This window comes from Gossypium raimondii, chromosome 8, assembly GCF_025698545.1.
Source record: "Gossypium raimondii isolate GPD5lz chromosome 8, ASM2569854v1, whole genome shotgun sequence".
NCBI lineage: Eukaryota > Viridiplantae > Streptophyta > Magnoliopsida > Malvales > Malvaceae > Gossypium > Gossypium raimondii.
The window spans coordinates 3,779,801-3,795,975 of NC_068572.1; the positions used below are offsets into that span (position 1 = coordinate 3,779,801).

At 35.6% G+C, this 16,175-nt stretch overlaps 1 protein-coding gene across 1 annotated transcript; it reads right to left on the minus strand.

The window, feature by feature from the left end:
* Positions 1–219: 219 nt before the first annotated feature.
* Positions 220–13,960, minus strand: LOC105793518 (probable F-box protein At3g61730). Its single transcript, XM_052634485.1, has 9 exons — positions 13,863–13,960; positions 13,207–13,404; positions 2,544–2,830; positions 2,416–2,460; positions 1,987–2,151; positions 1,807–1,854; positions 1,044–1,214; positions 820–927; positions 220–570 (listed from the first exon to the last, which is right to left on the minus strand). The coding sequence occupies exons 1-9, from the start codon at positions 13,958–13,960 to the stop codon at positions 488–490; spliced, it is 1,203 nt and encodes a 400-aa protein (XP_052490445.1). The 3' UTR covers positions 220–487.
* Between the last annotated feature and the right edge of the window lie 2,215 nt (positions 13,961–16,175).

Below are 16,175 nucleotides of genomic sequence, written 5' to 3' on the forward strand. Positions count from 1 at the left end.
TTAAACCATAGGTTAAACTTGGATTGATTTTTTTAAATTTGAAATAATCCAAGTCAAATTACATTCTTTTAATAAAATTATCTTCATTTAAATTTAATTATAAATATAATAATAAAATGAATTTTCATATCCTATTTCGAGCTTGGTGAGGCAAAAAATAGACCAACAAAAATGAAAATGCTCTAGACTCGATAAGCATCGTACTATTGAACCATTTTATATACTCTAAATATCTCAAATTTGTAGACAAGTTTATGAGGATTGCTGACTATGGTCTGTATTTATAAAGGGCTTATGTTTATACTAATCTATGAGGACAGTTCAAACAAGGGTACGTGTGGTAAGTCCAAAATCAATCTGAAAGTAAATCTTATGGTTTGAGCTGTTTTTAACTATTATAAAAAGAAGGGTTAGAGGAAAGAACAAACCAATTTGAATGATGAGAAAATCGAATATCTGCGATTCTGGTTCAGGTTCAAGCAACATGTCAAAGGAGTTGTTGAGAGATTCTGATTGAAACAATTTCCCCTTCAGCTCCAGCTCTCATGGTATGGTACTTTATTAAGACGCCTGCTTCTTGGAAAAAAACAAAACAAAACAAAACAAAAAAAACCCGAGCAATCACAATAAATTAAGTAATATCCGTACAACTAATTTGAACGTTTAGTATATATATTGAGTTTTAATTCGATTGGTATGGGTATTATTGTCAATGCAGGAAGATGTGGGTAGAAAAAGTGCTATCAGTAATTTTAGACATACTCTTAAGTGGATATGGTAAAAAAAAATATATATTTTGTAGATTGTGGAGTTTGTTACCTTGATTTTCTTGTAAATTGGTGTTGACTGCGACTGCATGAAGAGCAATGATTGCTTTTGGTTGAAAGTCATTGGGTTGTCCTATCCATGACTTATAATCGAAGATCCCTGTAAGTTTCATTGGCAAAGCTAAATCAGATCCTATAGCATCTTTTGAATGTCTTAAAGTTCAATATATATACCGAACAGAATGAGCAAATTTTAGGTGGAGAATAAGGTTTTACCCGCAGTGGAATTGCTTGTGAGGTACTTGAAGTCAAAAATGGCTCCATAAGCTCCTCGTACTTTCTTTTTGATTTCATGAGATCCAACGAGTTCATAGTCCCAACTCCCATCCTGGAACCCTTGGTTAAGGAACAGCTCAATATGCCTTGCATCTAACATCTGCATTGTTCCTACATAAACAATCAAATCTTCTTTACTCCAGGCTCTGCTGCTTCCTTTTAAAAAGAGCAGAAGCTTTTATGAATGCGACACAATTGAAAGTCTAAACTCATGCTCAGCAGATACCAGAAATTTCCCTAAGATAAATTTGGCACCATATAAATCAAAGCAGTAATCTATATTTCAACAGGAAAAAAAATGATATGATGCTTTTATGATTCTGTTAGTGTTACATTTCCATCTCAAAGTCATCAAATGTCAAGCATGATCCTGCCAAATACAACGATTTCCTGTCTAAAGATTCATTTAAAGTGTTTGTATCTGACGCGCATGCATGTTTGAACATTAGGGTATGAACCTTCAAGAACCTTCCAAATACAACAGAAACTTAAAAAACAAATTAAAACATATCAATGTCGTACATATATTTGTATCTGACACTCATTCCAAGAAAGTAGTTGAGAACAGAACAGAGATCAGCAGAGATGGAATGTAATTCTTGAATACCATAGGCTTTAAACCTTTATTTTCATGTTCATAGCATTACATAAAGAATCTCATACTTTGCATTTTCATGGGCAGTAAGACATTTTCATTGCTCACCTTCACATTTTTCTTGGTCACATACTGGGCATCGAACAAGTTGTAAATCTAAAAAAAAAAATCAACCATGTTGAATCGAGAACTTAGATGGAATATCGATCACAACTTAAATAAAGAACATGCATACATCTTACAAGAGATAAAAATGCGAGGCAATAATTTATAGGATTTGAACTGTACCAGCTATCCAGATTCCGGTCTTGATTTTCCTTAGCAGACATGAGCCGCAAGACTGCAACATATCACCTATATTTTCTTGTTTTGGGATTTTCACAGATGCACTCATCCTTTGGCTCAGAAATGCTACTTCTGAATCGAATGAAAACGCCCCAATCCGCATCCAATCTGATTTATTCCCCAACAAAATCAAAATACATTCGCTAGTAAATTGTCCTTGTACTAAGCTCAACATCTGATAATCTCGCTATAAATTGATAATCAATTCAAATGCATCAAACAAAATCTACACCCCAACAAGATTTGAGTACGACAGATATCCAAACATGAACATATGAAGATATGATCATCTAAAAACCCTCGAAATAATTTAAAGAACTGATAAATACTCATAAATTTACTCCCAAACTTCGAGTAAAATTGGCAACTAACCAATATGTTTCTCCTGCTGGCGGAAAATGAAAGAGTGACTTCCATCTGTAGAAGCCATTGGAATTTCAATATAAAAAACAGTTAATGCGCATACAGGTCTAAGATATCTAAAGAGATTTGATGTTTACCAACAACTGAAGCATAGAGCTTGGACCAACTGAATGCTACGTGACCAGGATCAGGAACCTGAAGATCCCTCAAGCATGTGAACTTCCATATACAATCTTGCATGATAACACTGTTGAACCATTTATTAGTAGCTCCCAGCATCACCAATGATCGTCCATCCAAAAACCTGGCTATGTATGTCCATAGATCCTGCTCATACCTTTTTGAGTATATATGTGAATGAGAGATGATTAATTTTAAGCAACTCAATATGGTAAAATTTTTACAATTAATAACTGTTTGGTTTCTGAGAAAATAAAAACAAATCGATATATAAACTTGATTTGGAGCAATCACTTTCTCGAAAATTAGTATGTGAGAATTGAAAATTAAGAGTTCTGTTCTCTGTTTTGAGCGAAAATCTACAAGAACAAACTACAAATGTTGCAACATTTAACCTCCGGTATAAGAAATGAGTAACAGAATTAATGAAAGGAGATTAATGTCGAGGACGTGTTTTCTAACTAAGAAAATTTAACGGATAATAGAAACTAAACCTTCTACTTCCCGAGAAAAAAAGGAAGGAATATGAAAAACATTATAAAATTTGAAAATTACGAACGAAGATTTTCAAAAATCTGTTAATGTTTAAGATCCCGCCATTTCTAAGCTACCATGCAGATCTTCGAATTAAACAAGCGCACAAGATTGATCATAATGAAAATTAGTGCAGCTAATTCAAAATCAGAGACAAGAATCCACTGGAAGGAAAACATGCATTTAGTGCCGAAACTTAATGAAACAACACTCTCTAGAACTGAACCGTCTTTGAATAGCAGAGACTCGTTTTAAACTTCCAGATCAGTGGTTCATGGAGACCTTTTTTATAGGAAAAAAACAACAGAAATGATTTTTCTTCCTTTTTAACACATCATCGATGCATGATGAAGCGCGAAACTTCGAAAAAATCAGAACTAGTGTCATAAACGAAAAAAAATTCATTACAAATTGTTTTAGTTGAATCAGCTAAAACTCGAGTAGGCGAGTAGCTCAAATTCCTTTTGATCATTGTTTGTTTCTTCAGATTCAACTTTTTTATAGTTAAATGACATTATCAAGCTTAAATTCCAACTGATATCAGATCAAAATAAACTACACCAGCTCAAAATCTCAAAGGAAACAAAGAAAAGATTTGAGAAAATCAATTTGATGAAGCTCCAAATCAAAGAGAGATTTGAGAGATTACCAATTGAAGGTAGAGTGATTGATGCAACGAGGAGAAGAGCAACTGCAAATTCCCTTCGTTCTCTTCAATCGCTTCCTCATTCTTTCAATTGATTTTGAAAGAAGCACATTGGAAATCTCTTGGTATATATAGGAAGCGACGCGCCAAATCATCAGTATTCAAAAGTAATTCAGAAAAAAAAAAGGGGAAAAAAATGGAACGGATCTGAAATTTGAATCGTGGATTGGGCTTAAATTAATGGATCCTTTTATTGGGCCTATTTAAAGCATTTTGGACCAATTGGGCAGGGAAATAATACACATAATTCTATTCAAAGTATATTGTAATTGGAAGTTGTTGTAGACAATTATTATGGATGAAGAAATTAATGTTATTTAATTATGATGTCAAATTTGATGTTGCAACAATTTACTACGATAACAAAGTGTAACAAACATATCTTGAATTTGAAGTTAGAGGACGTGGGTTTGAGTGCACTAAAGCGCATTATCTTTCTATTTATGAGTTGGGAAAAGACTATGAGTAGTTCTAGGCATTGTGTTAAAAGAAAATATACCTAATTTTGAAATCTCGAATTGGCAATGTTAGTTTTAGTCTAATGTACATGTATTGTTAAATGTATATATGGGATTGATATAAGTAATTGAAATGGTTGGAATTTGTAAATGGTGACATGTGTTGAATTGGATTTTAAGTTTGAATTGTCGGATAGGTAATTCTGGACAGAAATGTTGTTTGAATGGTAGCATATGAGATGTTGAGAGTATGTATGATGTTTAAATGGTATAGGTATGAATTTGGTTATTTGTTTAGTTGTTGTAAATTGGTTACTTTGAAAATAGTAGGTGATGTCGCAACGACAAATCCTCAACATCGCGACGTGATATCGATGGAGAGTGGCGTCGTGACCACGAACCCCCAATGTTGCGACAACACTCACTGTTTGTTCGAGGTCGCGGCGTGATACCCTCGACATCGCAGTGCCAATCTAATAGTTTTGAAAATGTTGCATTTCAATCATTAACCAACCTTGGTTTATCGAAAGAGCTTTCATAAGCAAGGTTAAAACCTAAATTCGATTATATAACATGTTGTAACTATATAATGAGCTTAACAGTATGTATTAATTGCTGAATTGAATCGCAATTGGAATCGTAGTTACTTTGGCAACGAATGTGACATCTTATAGCTCAGACCCAGGGGTTGAGTCGGGTATGTGGTGTTACAAATTTAACATAAGAGAAGTAAGATTATCCAATGGTAGTTACATTAATGAATGTTCTACAACACTTAATCATGCCTCCATAGGCTCTAATCCATCCTCAATTAAGCTTTTAAACTCTATTTTATCATTTTCCATATCTAAAAATATAATCCAAAAATTAATACAAATTCATCCTAAACTTAATCATGATAAGTCATAGATAATATCAAACTATTGTAAGTGTAGGAAACCATTTCTTACCTTATTAGAGCTCCCTCTCACAAACCATGAATTTTCTCAATAAAACCCATGAAACCCTAAGCTGCCATGGCTAAAAATGATAAAGGAAATGGACTTAGGAGGTTGATTTCGCGAAGATTTCAACATTATCTTAAAAAGTTGAATATTTTGAAATGAAGTAAAGAAAAACGCAAGAAAAGGGGGAGGATGAAGATGAACAACCATGGGGAACAGGGATGGCAAAACAAAAAAAAACTTGAATTCGATAGATTCTAGCCTGACCCGATCCATTACGGTCAAATTTCTTTTCAAAAACTGGGTTTGGGGTGCGTCAGGTGAAATTATAAAAATAGTTAGGTTAGTACAGAGTCGAGTTTGAGGTAAATCTGCCTTGCCTCGCCTCGAGAAATTTATAAAAATGCCCTTGATATATATAATTTATGTATATAAAGTTTTTGCCCTCAATAAATAAATATATAAATAAATCTCTCTCTCTCTCTCTCTCTCTATATATATATATATATATATATTAAGTTTTAAGTTTAAACTAAAAATAATAATCTTATTTGCTTCCAAATAAAAATAAAAAAATTAAAAAATGTAACATTGTTTGCTTCAAAATAAAAAATAAAACAATTAAATTAAATTCAAGTCGTGTCGGGTTGGGTCGGGTCGGGTCTGGTCTGGTTGGAGTTGGGTTTCCTATTAAATTTTAGGTTTGGATTTGGGGTGGATTTTTTTCTCTTAACAGTCAAGGTTGGGTCGATGCTGGAGCAGATTGGTCAAGTTTTGGGTTAGGTTCGGGGTAGGTAAATATCCGTCATGCCTTGCCCCATTTGTAACACCCCTTACCTAACCCAATGGTCAGGTGTAAACTACAAAATGCTACATTAGTTATTAGAGTAACCACAATCAAATAAACATCCAATTCATGTATAATACTTTTAAATGCATGATGTCCCCAGCAACGGCGCCAAAAACTTGATGTCCACGAAACCAACTAAAAATACCACAAAGGCAAGTGCACTTATCGATAAATAGTATAGCTATGGTGAGCAAAGATATCGTTCCCACACGATGACTAAAAGTACTAGTAATTACCGTATTTCTATTATTTAACTGACAAATTGAATTGATTGAATTAAACTAAAATTAATAAACTAAGAACTCGACAAAAAATAAATCAGGAAAATAATCGAATAATGACAAACAAGTGAAACAATACCCAGGAAAGAATCCACCTAGATTGCATATGTCATTATCAATCTCAATCAAACAATTTATTTACTTAATATCTTGACCCGTAGAAATTCCTAAATTATGCTAATATCTCTCTTTAAAACTAAAAGTAACTGACTCTAGGTTGATGAATTGAAATTTCTTTCTAATTAAAACCCCTATTATCGCATTAACTACATCTATGAATTCCCCTATTATATTTAACTCTAATCCAGTGGATTTATGTCGTCCTATTTCTAGGATTGCATGTAACTCCACTCAATTATGCTAGATCTACTCTTAAATAGGGTATATTCCTCCTCTAAATTAAGCACATCAAACATGAATTAATAATCAGGAAATATTAAATAAAGAACTAAACACACATAACTGAGAACAAGATTCAAGTATTTATTGCGTAAAACAGAAATCAAAAGACATAATTCATCATAGGTTTCATCTCCTCTAGGCATTTAGAAAATTAGTTCATAATCACGAATAAAAGCATCTCAAAGTCAGTATAACCACCAGAAATAAAGAAACTCATAATAAAATTCAAAGAAATTAAAAGGTGATCTTCAATCTTGATGGAAATATGCTTTGGAGTCGACTTCAATGGTGTTTTCTGAGTTTTTTCTTCAATGCTCTCTAACGACCCCCTTTCCTCTTCTTATATTTGGTATTTATATGTCTTAAAATGTTTGAAAAACCTAAAAATTGTGTTTTTTCGCGTATTTAGAATGCGAATCGCGAAATCCACACGGCCTGACACATGGCCGTATAGCTCACACGACCGTGTGTCAAACCCGTGTAGCTCCTATAATCTACTCCAATTGTTCAATTTTCGCTTCGTTTTCGCTCCCATATGCTCTCATAATTATATAAACATGACTTTAAAGTATTAGGAGCATAAAATTCACCATTTTACACTGATTAATCATCCAAAAATGCATTAAGAACGGGATTAAAACATGTTACTTTTGACACTTATCAATGCAAACAAGACAGGCATATGGTATGATATTCAATCAATTCCAAGACTTACACAGGCTTAAGAATACTCTTATACTATTCCACACTTGAATTAGGGCCAAATCGTAAAATTTTAAAAATTCCTTGACTAACGTCGCGACAACATGCATATACTCATCGCGACGTCATTCTCTGAGATGATGACGTTGCGATGTCAAGAAGCCCGCGGTCGAGATGTTGCCCCTATTTTGGAAAAAATCCACCTTTGGTACCTAATTCAATGAACTTCAAACCATTCCCAAGTTATTCATTCAACCTTACACAAAAATATAGTCATCAAACCAAGATCATGACAAACAATTCATATATTTAACCATTCAACAATAAAACATATCCAAGTCCTTATTCACCTATCCATGTCAAAGTTGTTTTCACTACAATCACAAACATATTCATCATGATAATTGTAACTAACAACTTCAATGAATGGTCATGCATCACTTAAAACATACACAAAACTATCAAACACACACTTACCATATATAGCTTATCGTATCCAAATCAACTTTATTTTCATAAGAATTATTTTATCTAATAAATTTCTCAAATTTCTTGCAAATTCACTATTCCATTACTAGAATATAAACAAAAAATTTTGGGGTGTTACAAACTTGAACCCTAAGTTGTGGCTTATTGGTTGGGTGTTCACCTTCCCCGAAAAAAGCCCGGGTGGGAATCGTAGTTGTAAAAAAAAAAAGTACAAACTCATCCAACATAAGAAAGAGAAAAACACATCGCAAAAGAAAAAAAAACTCATTCCAGTAAATTTGAAATTTAGTCTCTATACTTTTATTTTTAGGACCTAAATTTTGAAATCTAAAAAGTAGATAGAGACTAAATTACTAAAAAATGTATAAGGACTAAAATTAAAATTGATAAAGAATACAAGGACCTATGACCTATTTTAACCTAAATTAAATTACAATACCGTGCAAAACACATGAATTTATACAAATTGTGGACGACTTTATCCTGTTTCAAGCTTGAGAATCTGTTTGGGACGACTTTCATTGGTAGTATGGATTTTGTGCACGTTACAAATTAAATAAATCAAATTGTGGACATAATCATATATATACATATATATATATATATGTATATATATTAGTTTGGTAGAAGGCAAGCACGTGAAACTAAGATTCAACTTATATTTTATCGGCTACGGGTAATTATTTGGTAGAAATTTTTTAATTTTACATGTAGGTTGACATTTTACCTTATGTTTTTATTTAATTTTAAATATAATTTAAAACAAATGATAAAATTTCAATTTTATTGGCGGAGTTCAAAATTTTCACTGTGTATTTAGGGGTGAAACTAGAAATTATCTTTAGAGGAGTCGAAATTAAATTATAATTTTACAGTAGAGAAAATACATAAAAGCCCAATTTTTAAAATATTTACCGAAAGCGCGTCCACGTTAGCGCGATATCAGGGGATGTGGCAGGAAAACGCGTCCCTAAGGATGCGTTTTGCCTACGTGGACAAAAATCGCTCCCTTAAGGGCACGCTTTATGTCCAAGTAGGCAAAACGCTTCCTCAAGGACGCGTTTTGCCCGTGTCTCCTGGTAGGGCTTTCGGTTATTGGTTTAGGGTTAGAGTTTTGGTATTTTTAAGTTTAAGGTTTTAGAGAAAATTAAATAAATAAAGGATTAGGGTTTAGGGTCTGTCAATTAAATTAATTAAAAAATTTTCAAAATTAGATTAGTTTTCGTGTTTACTATTTTTAAGAAAAATTAATTAAATTAGGGTTTAGGGTTACTTGAGTAATATAATTAAAAATAATTAAAATCAGATTAGGATTTAGAGTTAAGGGTTTTAAAGAAAAATTAAATAATTTAGGGTTTAGGGTTTTTATTACCGGGCCCATTTCGGTAAATTTTTAAAAAATTGGGCTTTTTTTAGTGTTTTGCCCAATTACTTGATTAAATTAATTATAAATTTATAATAAATTAGTTTAGGGTTTAGATTTTAGGGTTTTTAAGTAAAAACTCAAATAAATTAGGGTTTGGGGTTTACGGTTACATAATTAAATTATTTGTTAATTTAACGAAGCTCCCACGTGGACGCGCTTTTGCTACAGTGGCTCCTGAGAAAATAATTTTGAGTAGACGTTTCTGAGCAAACAGTGTCAAAAACGCTTTAAGCAGGATGTTTTGTCAGCAGAAGTACTAAAAAAAGCTTCCACGTGGACGCGCTTTTGCTACAGTAGCTCCTAAAAAAATAATTTCAAGTAGACGTTTCTAAGCAAACAGTGTCAAAAACGCTTTAAGAAGGATGCTTTGTCAGCAGAAGTACTGAAAGAAGCTCCCACATGGACGCGCTTTTGCTACAGTAGCTCCTGAAAAAAACTCCTACGTGGACTCGCTTTTGCTACAATGGCGCATGGCCTGAGGCTATAAATAAGGCCAAATTTTCCCTCAAATTGTATAAGTTACTTATAGCAAAAAAAAATTAGAGAGGCTAAGAAGGATAGAAATTGAAGATGAGTGAACGTATTAGTGCTGTTATTTACTATGATGATGAGGTTTGTCATACCGAGAATGGTGTTTTTTTGTCGGAGAATACAGTGCGACTGGTTTTTAACCAGAACATAGATTTGAGAGAACTTCGTAAAAGAATTAGGCGTAAAATATTCGAAACGATGCCAATGAAAGTTCTGTCTATTATGTATCGATTTTGTTCTTCTGTTGATCCGGTGACATATGACTCGTTCGACATAAAATGTGCTCATAGTTTGGAGGCAATGGTGCAGACTCATCTCGCTAGTAGAGCACCGTATATTGAATTATATGTACAATTTACATCGCCAAATGATGCACTTACGAGTGGTGTTCGAGAGGTATACGCGACCCCTGCCCAACACTCGGTTAGTGGGTTACAAAACACGGAGCAGCCTATGTTTGGTAGCAGTGTGGAATACACAACCCCTGCATGACACTCTGTCGGTGGATGGGACATGCACCTTGGTGGGTCGATGTTTGATGCTGGAAATACATACAGGGGAACGGCATCAGCTTCTACTGGTTGGCAATCTACATCCAATTGGGGACGTTATGAAACGCCTAGAAGAAGGGATGATGTACTCCCTACGACGTATACAGGTGAGGGGACCTCGTACGTTGTAGATGATGGTGGGTTAGAAGATGACTCTGATGTGGATCCACCTCAAGAGCCCAGGCCCGATGGTGCGAAAGTTTGATTATTTTTTGAACCGGAGCCTATTCTAACTGAACCTGAAGATGTTGAAGAGGGTTCATATGAAGAAGAAGATCCATGATTCAGGGTATACTCACCTCCAACCCACATGCATAATGTCGATCTGTCTGCAGATGATGAGTTGGAGTTTCAAGACCTACCACACCGGTTGCGTGATCGTACAAGTTCGGTACTGGATTTGGGTGAATTTGAAGTTGGTAATCAGTTTTCCATCAAGGATAATTTTATTGGTGCTTTAAAACAACACAGCATTAATAACGGCGTTAACTACCACGTCGTTAAGTCTAAAACTGATAAGTTTGAGGCAAAGTGTGCAGTGTAAGATGGTACATGTTCATCGAAAATCTACGTCTCGTTAAGGAAAAGGACAAGGTTGTGGGAGATTAAAAAGTACAAAGGTCCACATACATGTGCTGCAGGTACAGTATTTAGGGTTTCTGAATAATACTGTTATTATGTAATGTTGCATTATTTAATGTACTCTGTTTATAAGTATTTCATAATATCATCCCAAGATGGATTCAGCTATGTTAGCTAGCTTGATACTTCCCACAGTGAAGGCAGATCCCAAGACTTCAGTGCCGGTGTTAATTGCCAATATTCGTAGCCAAATAGGGTACACGCCCTCTTACCGCAAGGCTTAGATAGCTAAGTAGAAGGCGTTAGAGAAGATGCATATTGGATGGAACGCTTCATATAATGAAATATGACAGTGGTGTCAAGTGTTAGAGAGATGCGTCTCAGGTTGCATAATGGACCTTCAAACCGAACGTGCGTGTTACAACGATCGATTGCTACGTGGATGCCAAGTGTTCAAATGACTGTTTTGGACCTTTAAGCAATGCCGAGACGCATTTCCATACTGCAAACTATTGGTACAAATTGACGGTACCTTTATGTTCGGTATATATACCCATCGGCTATTGGTAGCAGTGGCACAGGATAGCAGTGAGAGAATTCTTCCACTTGCGTTTGCAATAACATCGGGGAAGTCAACTGATGACTGGGATTTCTTTCTATCTAGGTTAAGGAGGCATGTGTGCCCCCAACCTGACATCTGTGTTATTTCGGATCGGGGCACCGGCATACTAGCTGCAATTGATCGACTGGGAAGTTTATGGCAGCGCACACATAATCGGTATTGCCTAAGGCACGTTACTTGTAACTACTATAGGCAATATCCATCTAAGAGTGAACGACGACAAGTGACTAACATGGGTATTTAGTCTTAATTAATATAATTTCGTTTGTCATTTTTAATTTATTCTAATTGAAAGAGTGGTATGTAATGTTCGGTATGAACTTATATTGGCAGGGTATGAAATAAATAATGATCGTTTTCATAAGATGTTGGCAATTTTGCGTTCAATTAACGGCGAAGGCGCGAACTACCTTTATAACATACCTTTCAAAAAGTGGGCACAAGCATACGACGGCGACCTACGATATGGTCATATGACCTCAAACCTGGCTGAATGCATAAATTTCGTTCTAAAAGGAACGCGTCATCTACTGATAACATTGGTTGTGTGAGAGACATATTTTCGTTTAGCGGCACTATTTCCAAAGTGAGCAGGGAGTTATGCAGGCCAGACGCAATGAGGCCATGTGTGGTGCAGTAAGGTAGCGCAAGAAATTAACAAGGCCAAGGCGCGGGCGAACACCATGCACACAGTCTGTCACGACCGAGACAACTTATGGTTTCACGTGACTGAGTTTGACAGACCGCACCAAGGTGTTATTGGCGGGCAATATTCGGTACACTTACGAAATAGGACTTGTGACTATGGGATGTTTGACGCACTTCGTTATCCATGCGCTCATGTAATTGCAACTTGTCAGAATCTTCGTCTGGATCCGATGAGCTATGTTGACAAATTCTACAAATTAGAAAACATGTACAACGTCTAAAGACACGTATTCCCACCGGTCCCAGATGAACGTAAGTGGCCGTCTGTACTGCTTGCTCCCTTTGAGCTGTTACTGGATAGAGATTTACGTCGCAAGCCAAAGGGTCGACCTTGCTCGACTAGAATACGTAACAATATGGATATCCGAGAAACAATCAGTCAACATAAGTTGTACGGATGGTGTAGGAACCCAGGCCATATAAGCCGATCATGCCCAAATCGCAATAGTTGAACGTTATTATAAAGAATTTTGATTATATTAAAAATATTAAAGTAAATTACAATTACTTTATTCAACATATTGCCTTATTTAAAATAATTTCTATTATATTAAATATGTAAAAGTAAATTTCTATTTTAGTACATGAAATAATATAGAAGAGTTTCTATTTTATTACATCAAATAATATCAAATTATTCAAAATGTTTGTACAAATATATTAAAATAAAAATCAATCTCTGTGCCCGCCGGATTTAGTGCCACATGGCGGTCGTCGACGGTTACGTGCTGGATTCCTCATTCGTCCAACTTTTGGTGGGGGTTGTGGTTGTTCCAGCGGATCTGGGTTCCTTTGATAGGGTATCTTGTTGTCAGTGTTGGGACAATGAGCCACCTTGATAGAATAGTGACTGTGGAGGTGTTTGCATGACCAACGGCGAAGCTGTTTGAAACCCATACGGTGATGGCGATTGGTAAGAAGAAGAGCTCCCCGATGGCCCCTCTTGCGATCCCTCTTGCGACACTGGCATATACATTGACGGTCCACTCGGTGTAACAGAAAATGGAGATGAACCGGGCCATTGACTCCAACCTGCCATAGGACTAGAAAAAAGAAACATATAAGGGTTAGGATACATAAAAGGGCTAGGATACGCACCTGGCATCATCTGAAAAGGTTGTGTCGTGGGTATCGTCGGTTGAACTGCTGGGTCGAGTGACTGTGTCGGTGCTCTCGCTAGGCCTGGTTATTTAATGGCCGCTGATGATAGGCCCGGTGATTTTCTGGGCCTCGTTGACGGGCTTGCATCGTCGTCCCTTCGTCTTAGATTTAAAGGGCCACGTTGTTCCCTTTGGACACGTAATTGTCGTTGCCTCTTCTCTGCCGATAGTAAATACGGCTTGCCATGGATCCTAAACCATGGCATGTATTCCGGCACGCACGCTAACTCAGGAATGATGATCGGTTCCCGAGTAGGTATATAATCATACAGATCTTCCCACATTTGGATGTAGTGTGACCAGAATCTCAGCCAATCTATATGCAATTACTGTAGGTCAATTTTGTGATGATCATCCAACACCTCAGGTGCCACGGGGATCGATTGTCGGAATCTAAATTGCCGTAATACTCTGTCCGACTGGTGCATCTCCACGGTTGCATAGTTGACCAACGCGACTTTCACGTGCCAAGCGTTTGGATTTTGCAAGTACTCATCCGGAATTACTGCCCGAATTGTCGGATCCTTGTATGGTGTCCATTCAAACTATATGAACATGATGAAAATATTAGTTATATACATAATACTAAATACTAAATACCAATTGACTAGCTCATGATTGAAATATCAATTTTATTTAATACTAACTTGTGCTTCCGACTTTTGGTCTAATAGAAGCCGTATATCTTCAAGACAGCTAGGTAATCTAGCATAACTTGCCGGATGGTTCCACCTAATTAAATAAATTTTTAGCATACTATTATAGTTTAAATCTACGTAATAATTGTAAAATCGGTAGATAAAATTTACCTCGTTATGAGTGGGAATGTATATGGGTGGTCCACTCGAGGACGTAAAAATGGAAAGCGAAACCGTGCCCATGACTACAGTAGTGATAGACAACCTCCGATTTTCACTTTATTGGGTCGCGTCGCCCCGCATATCTCCCGGTACAGTGTTGCCAACACGGCTGACCCCCAACTCAGTTCACTGGCTGCTCTAAAATCAACGAGTTTCAGCAGCCATCTTAGATGTACGAGGTTTCATGACAAGTCCGGCATCAGATAACCTCTAATTATCTGAAGAATGTATGCCCAAGCATATCGGACTCTTTCTAGTTTGGTTGAATCATCATCTGGATCCGGGAATGTATCTCGTAACCAGCCCATCTCGATCCGACCTCCGTTAATATTCTTCGGAATAGCGCCCAAAAGCTCGTAGCATACGGCTCCCCAATCACTAGATTGAACAGACCCGGTGACTGGGTACCCATCCACCGGCAATCCCAATTGCAGATTCACATCTTCTAAAGTGATAGTGCACTCTCCACATGGAAGATGGAATGTGTGCGTCTCGGGTCTCCACCTCTCAATCAACGCACTGATAAGTTTCGGGTCTAACTTGCATCCCCGGCCTACCGTCGCGACGTGCCAAAAACCCGCTTCTCGCAGGTAATTCTCTACCAACGATGATGGAGGACCATGCATATTACGGATATAACATTGCAATATCCGATCTACAAACTTTTATAACAAATAATAAATTAATAATTATTTAAAATTACATAAATAAAAAAATCTTAAATAATATTTAAAAATTAAATTTAACACTTACCATTTTCATTTGTTCGACGGATATGTGCTTATCATCAAGACGAATCAATTCTCCGGCCATTGCTAAATTCGTACAAATTTTTACAATTTAAAAAAAATTAAAAAAAATTAATTTTTTTTGAAATAATTAAAAAACTAAAGCTCTTTTAAATAGGGATTTGAGAGAAATTTGAGAGCAAATTGAGAGGAAATTAGAGAAAGGATTTATTTGTGAAAAAAAATGAAAGGGTGGGGGGTTTTATAGTTTTTTTTTTTTTACCGTTGGGGGGATCACCAACAGTCAAAATTACCCATTGCTACTGTTCACGCGCGGCCAAAACGCGTCCCCAGGGGAGCGCTTACGTGGTAGGGAAACGCGTCCTTGAGGGCGCGCTTTGTTACCACGTAGGCAAAGCGCTTCCTTGAGGAAGCGTTTTCTTGCCACGTCCCCTGACATCGCACTGACGTGGACGGGCTTTCGGGAAATTGGGTCATTTCGGTAATTAATTTTTTATCAGGCTTATTTCAGTAATTTTTAAAAAAAATGGGCTTTTATTGTTATTTTGCTCGAAAATACAATTCTACCATTTTAATAGACTATATTTTTATAATTTTTAAAGAATTAAATCAAATTTTTATATTCTTAAGAGGGTCGAGTGTATTTTACCTTTACTAATTTAAAATTTTAAAATTTTAAAAATTCATGTGAAAAATTTTTAGCCACTGCGTGTACTAAATAATTATCTTATATAGCTTGCATTACAATATTTTCTATATGATTAAAATATGCGTCAAGTTTCACTGCTTTTTGCACCGTTGAAATTCAGTTCGTTTGTTTTATTTTTATGATTTTAGTTTTTATTTTTCTTTTTAATTTTAAAATTGATACTTTTAATTTTTTATTAAATTGATTGGTGTTATATTTTTAAATAAAAAATTCACTTAGTAATCATGCAACAAAAATGTTGTTATAATGAATATAAATTTAATGAAAGAAATTTAACGATATTGACAATTGGATTTACATTTTAAATCCGAAAATTACATAGACT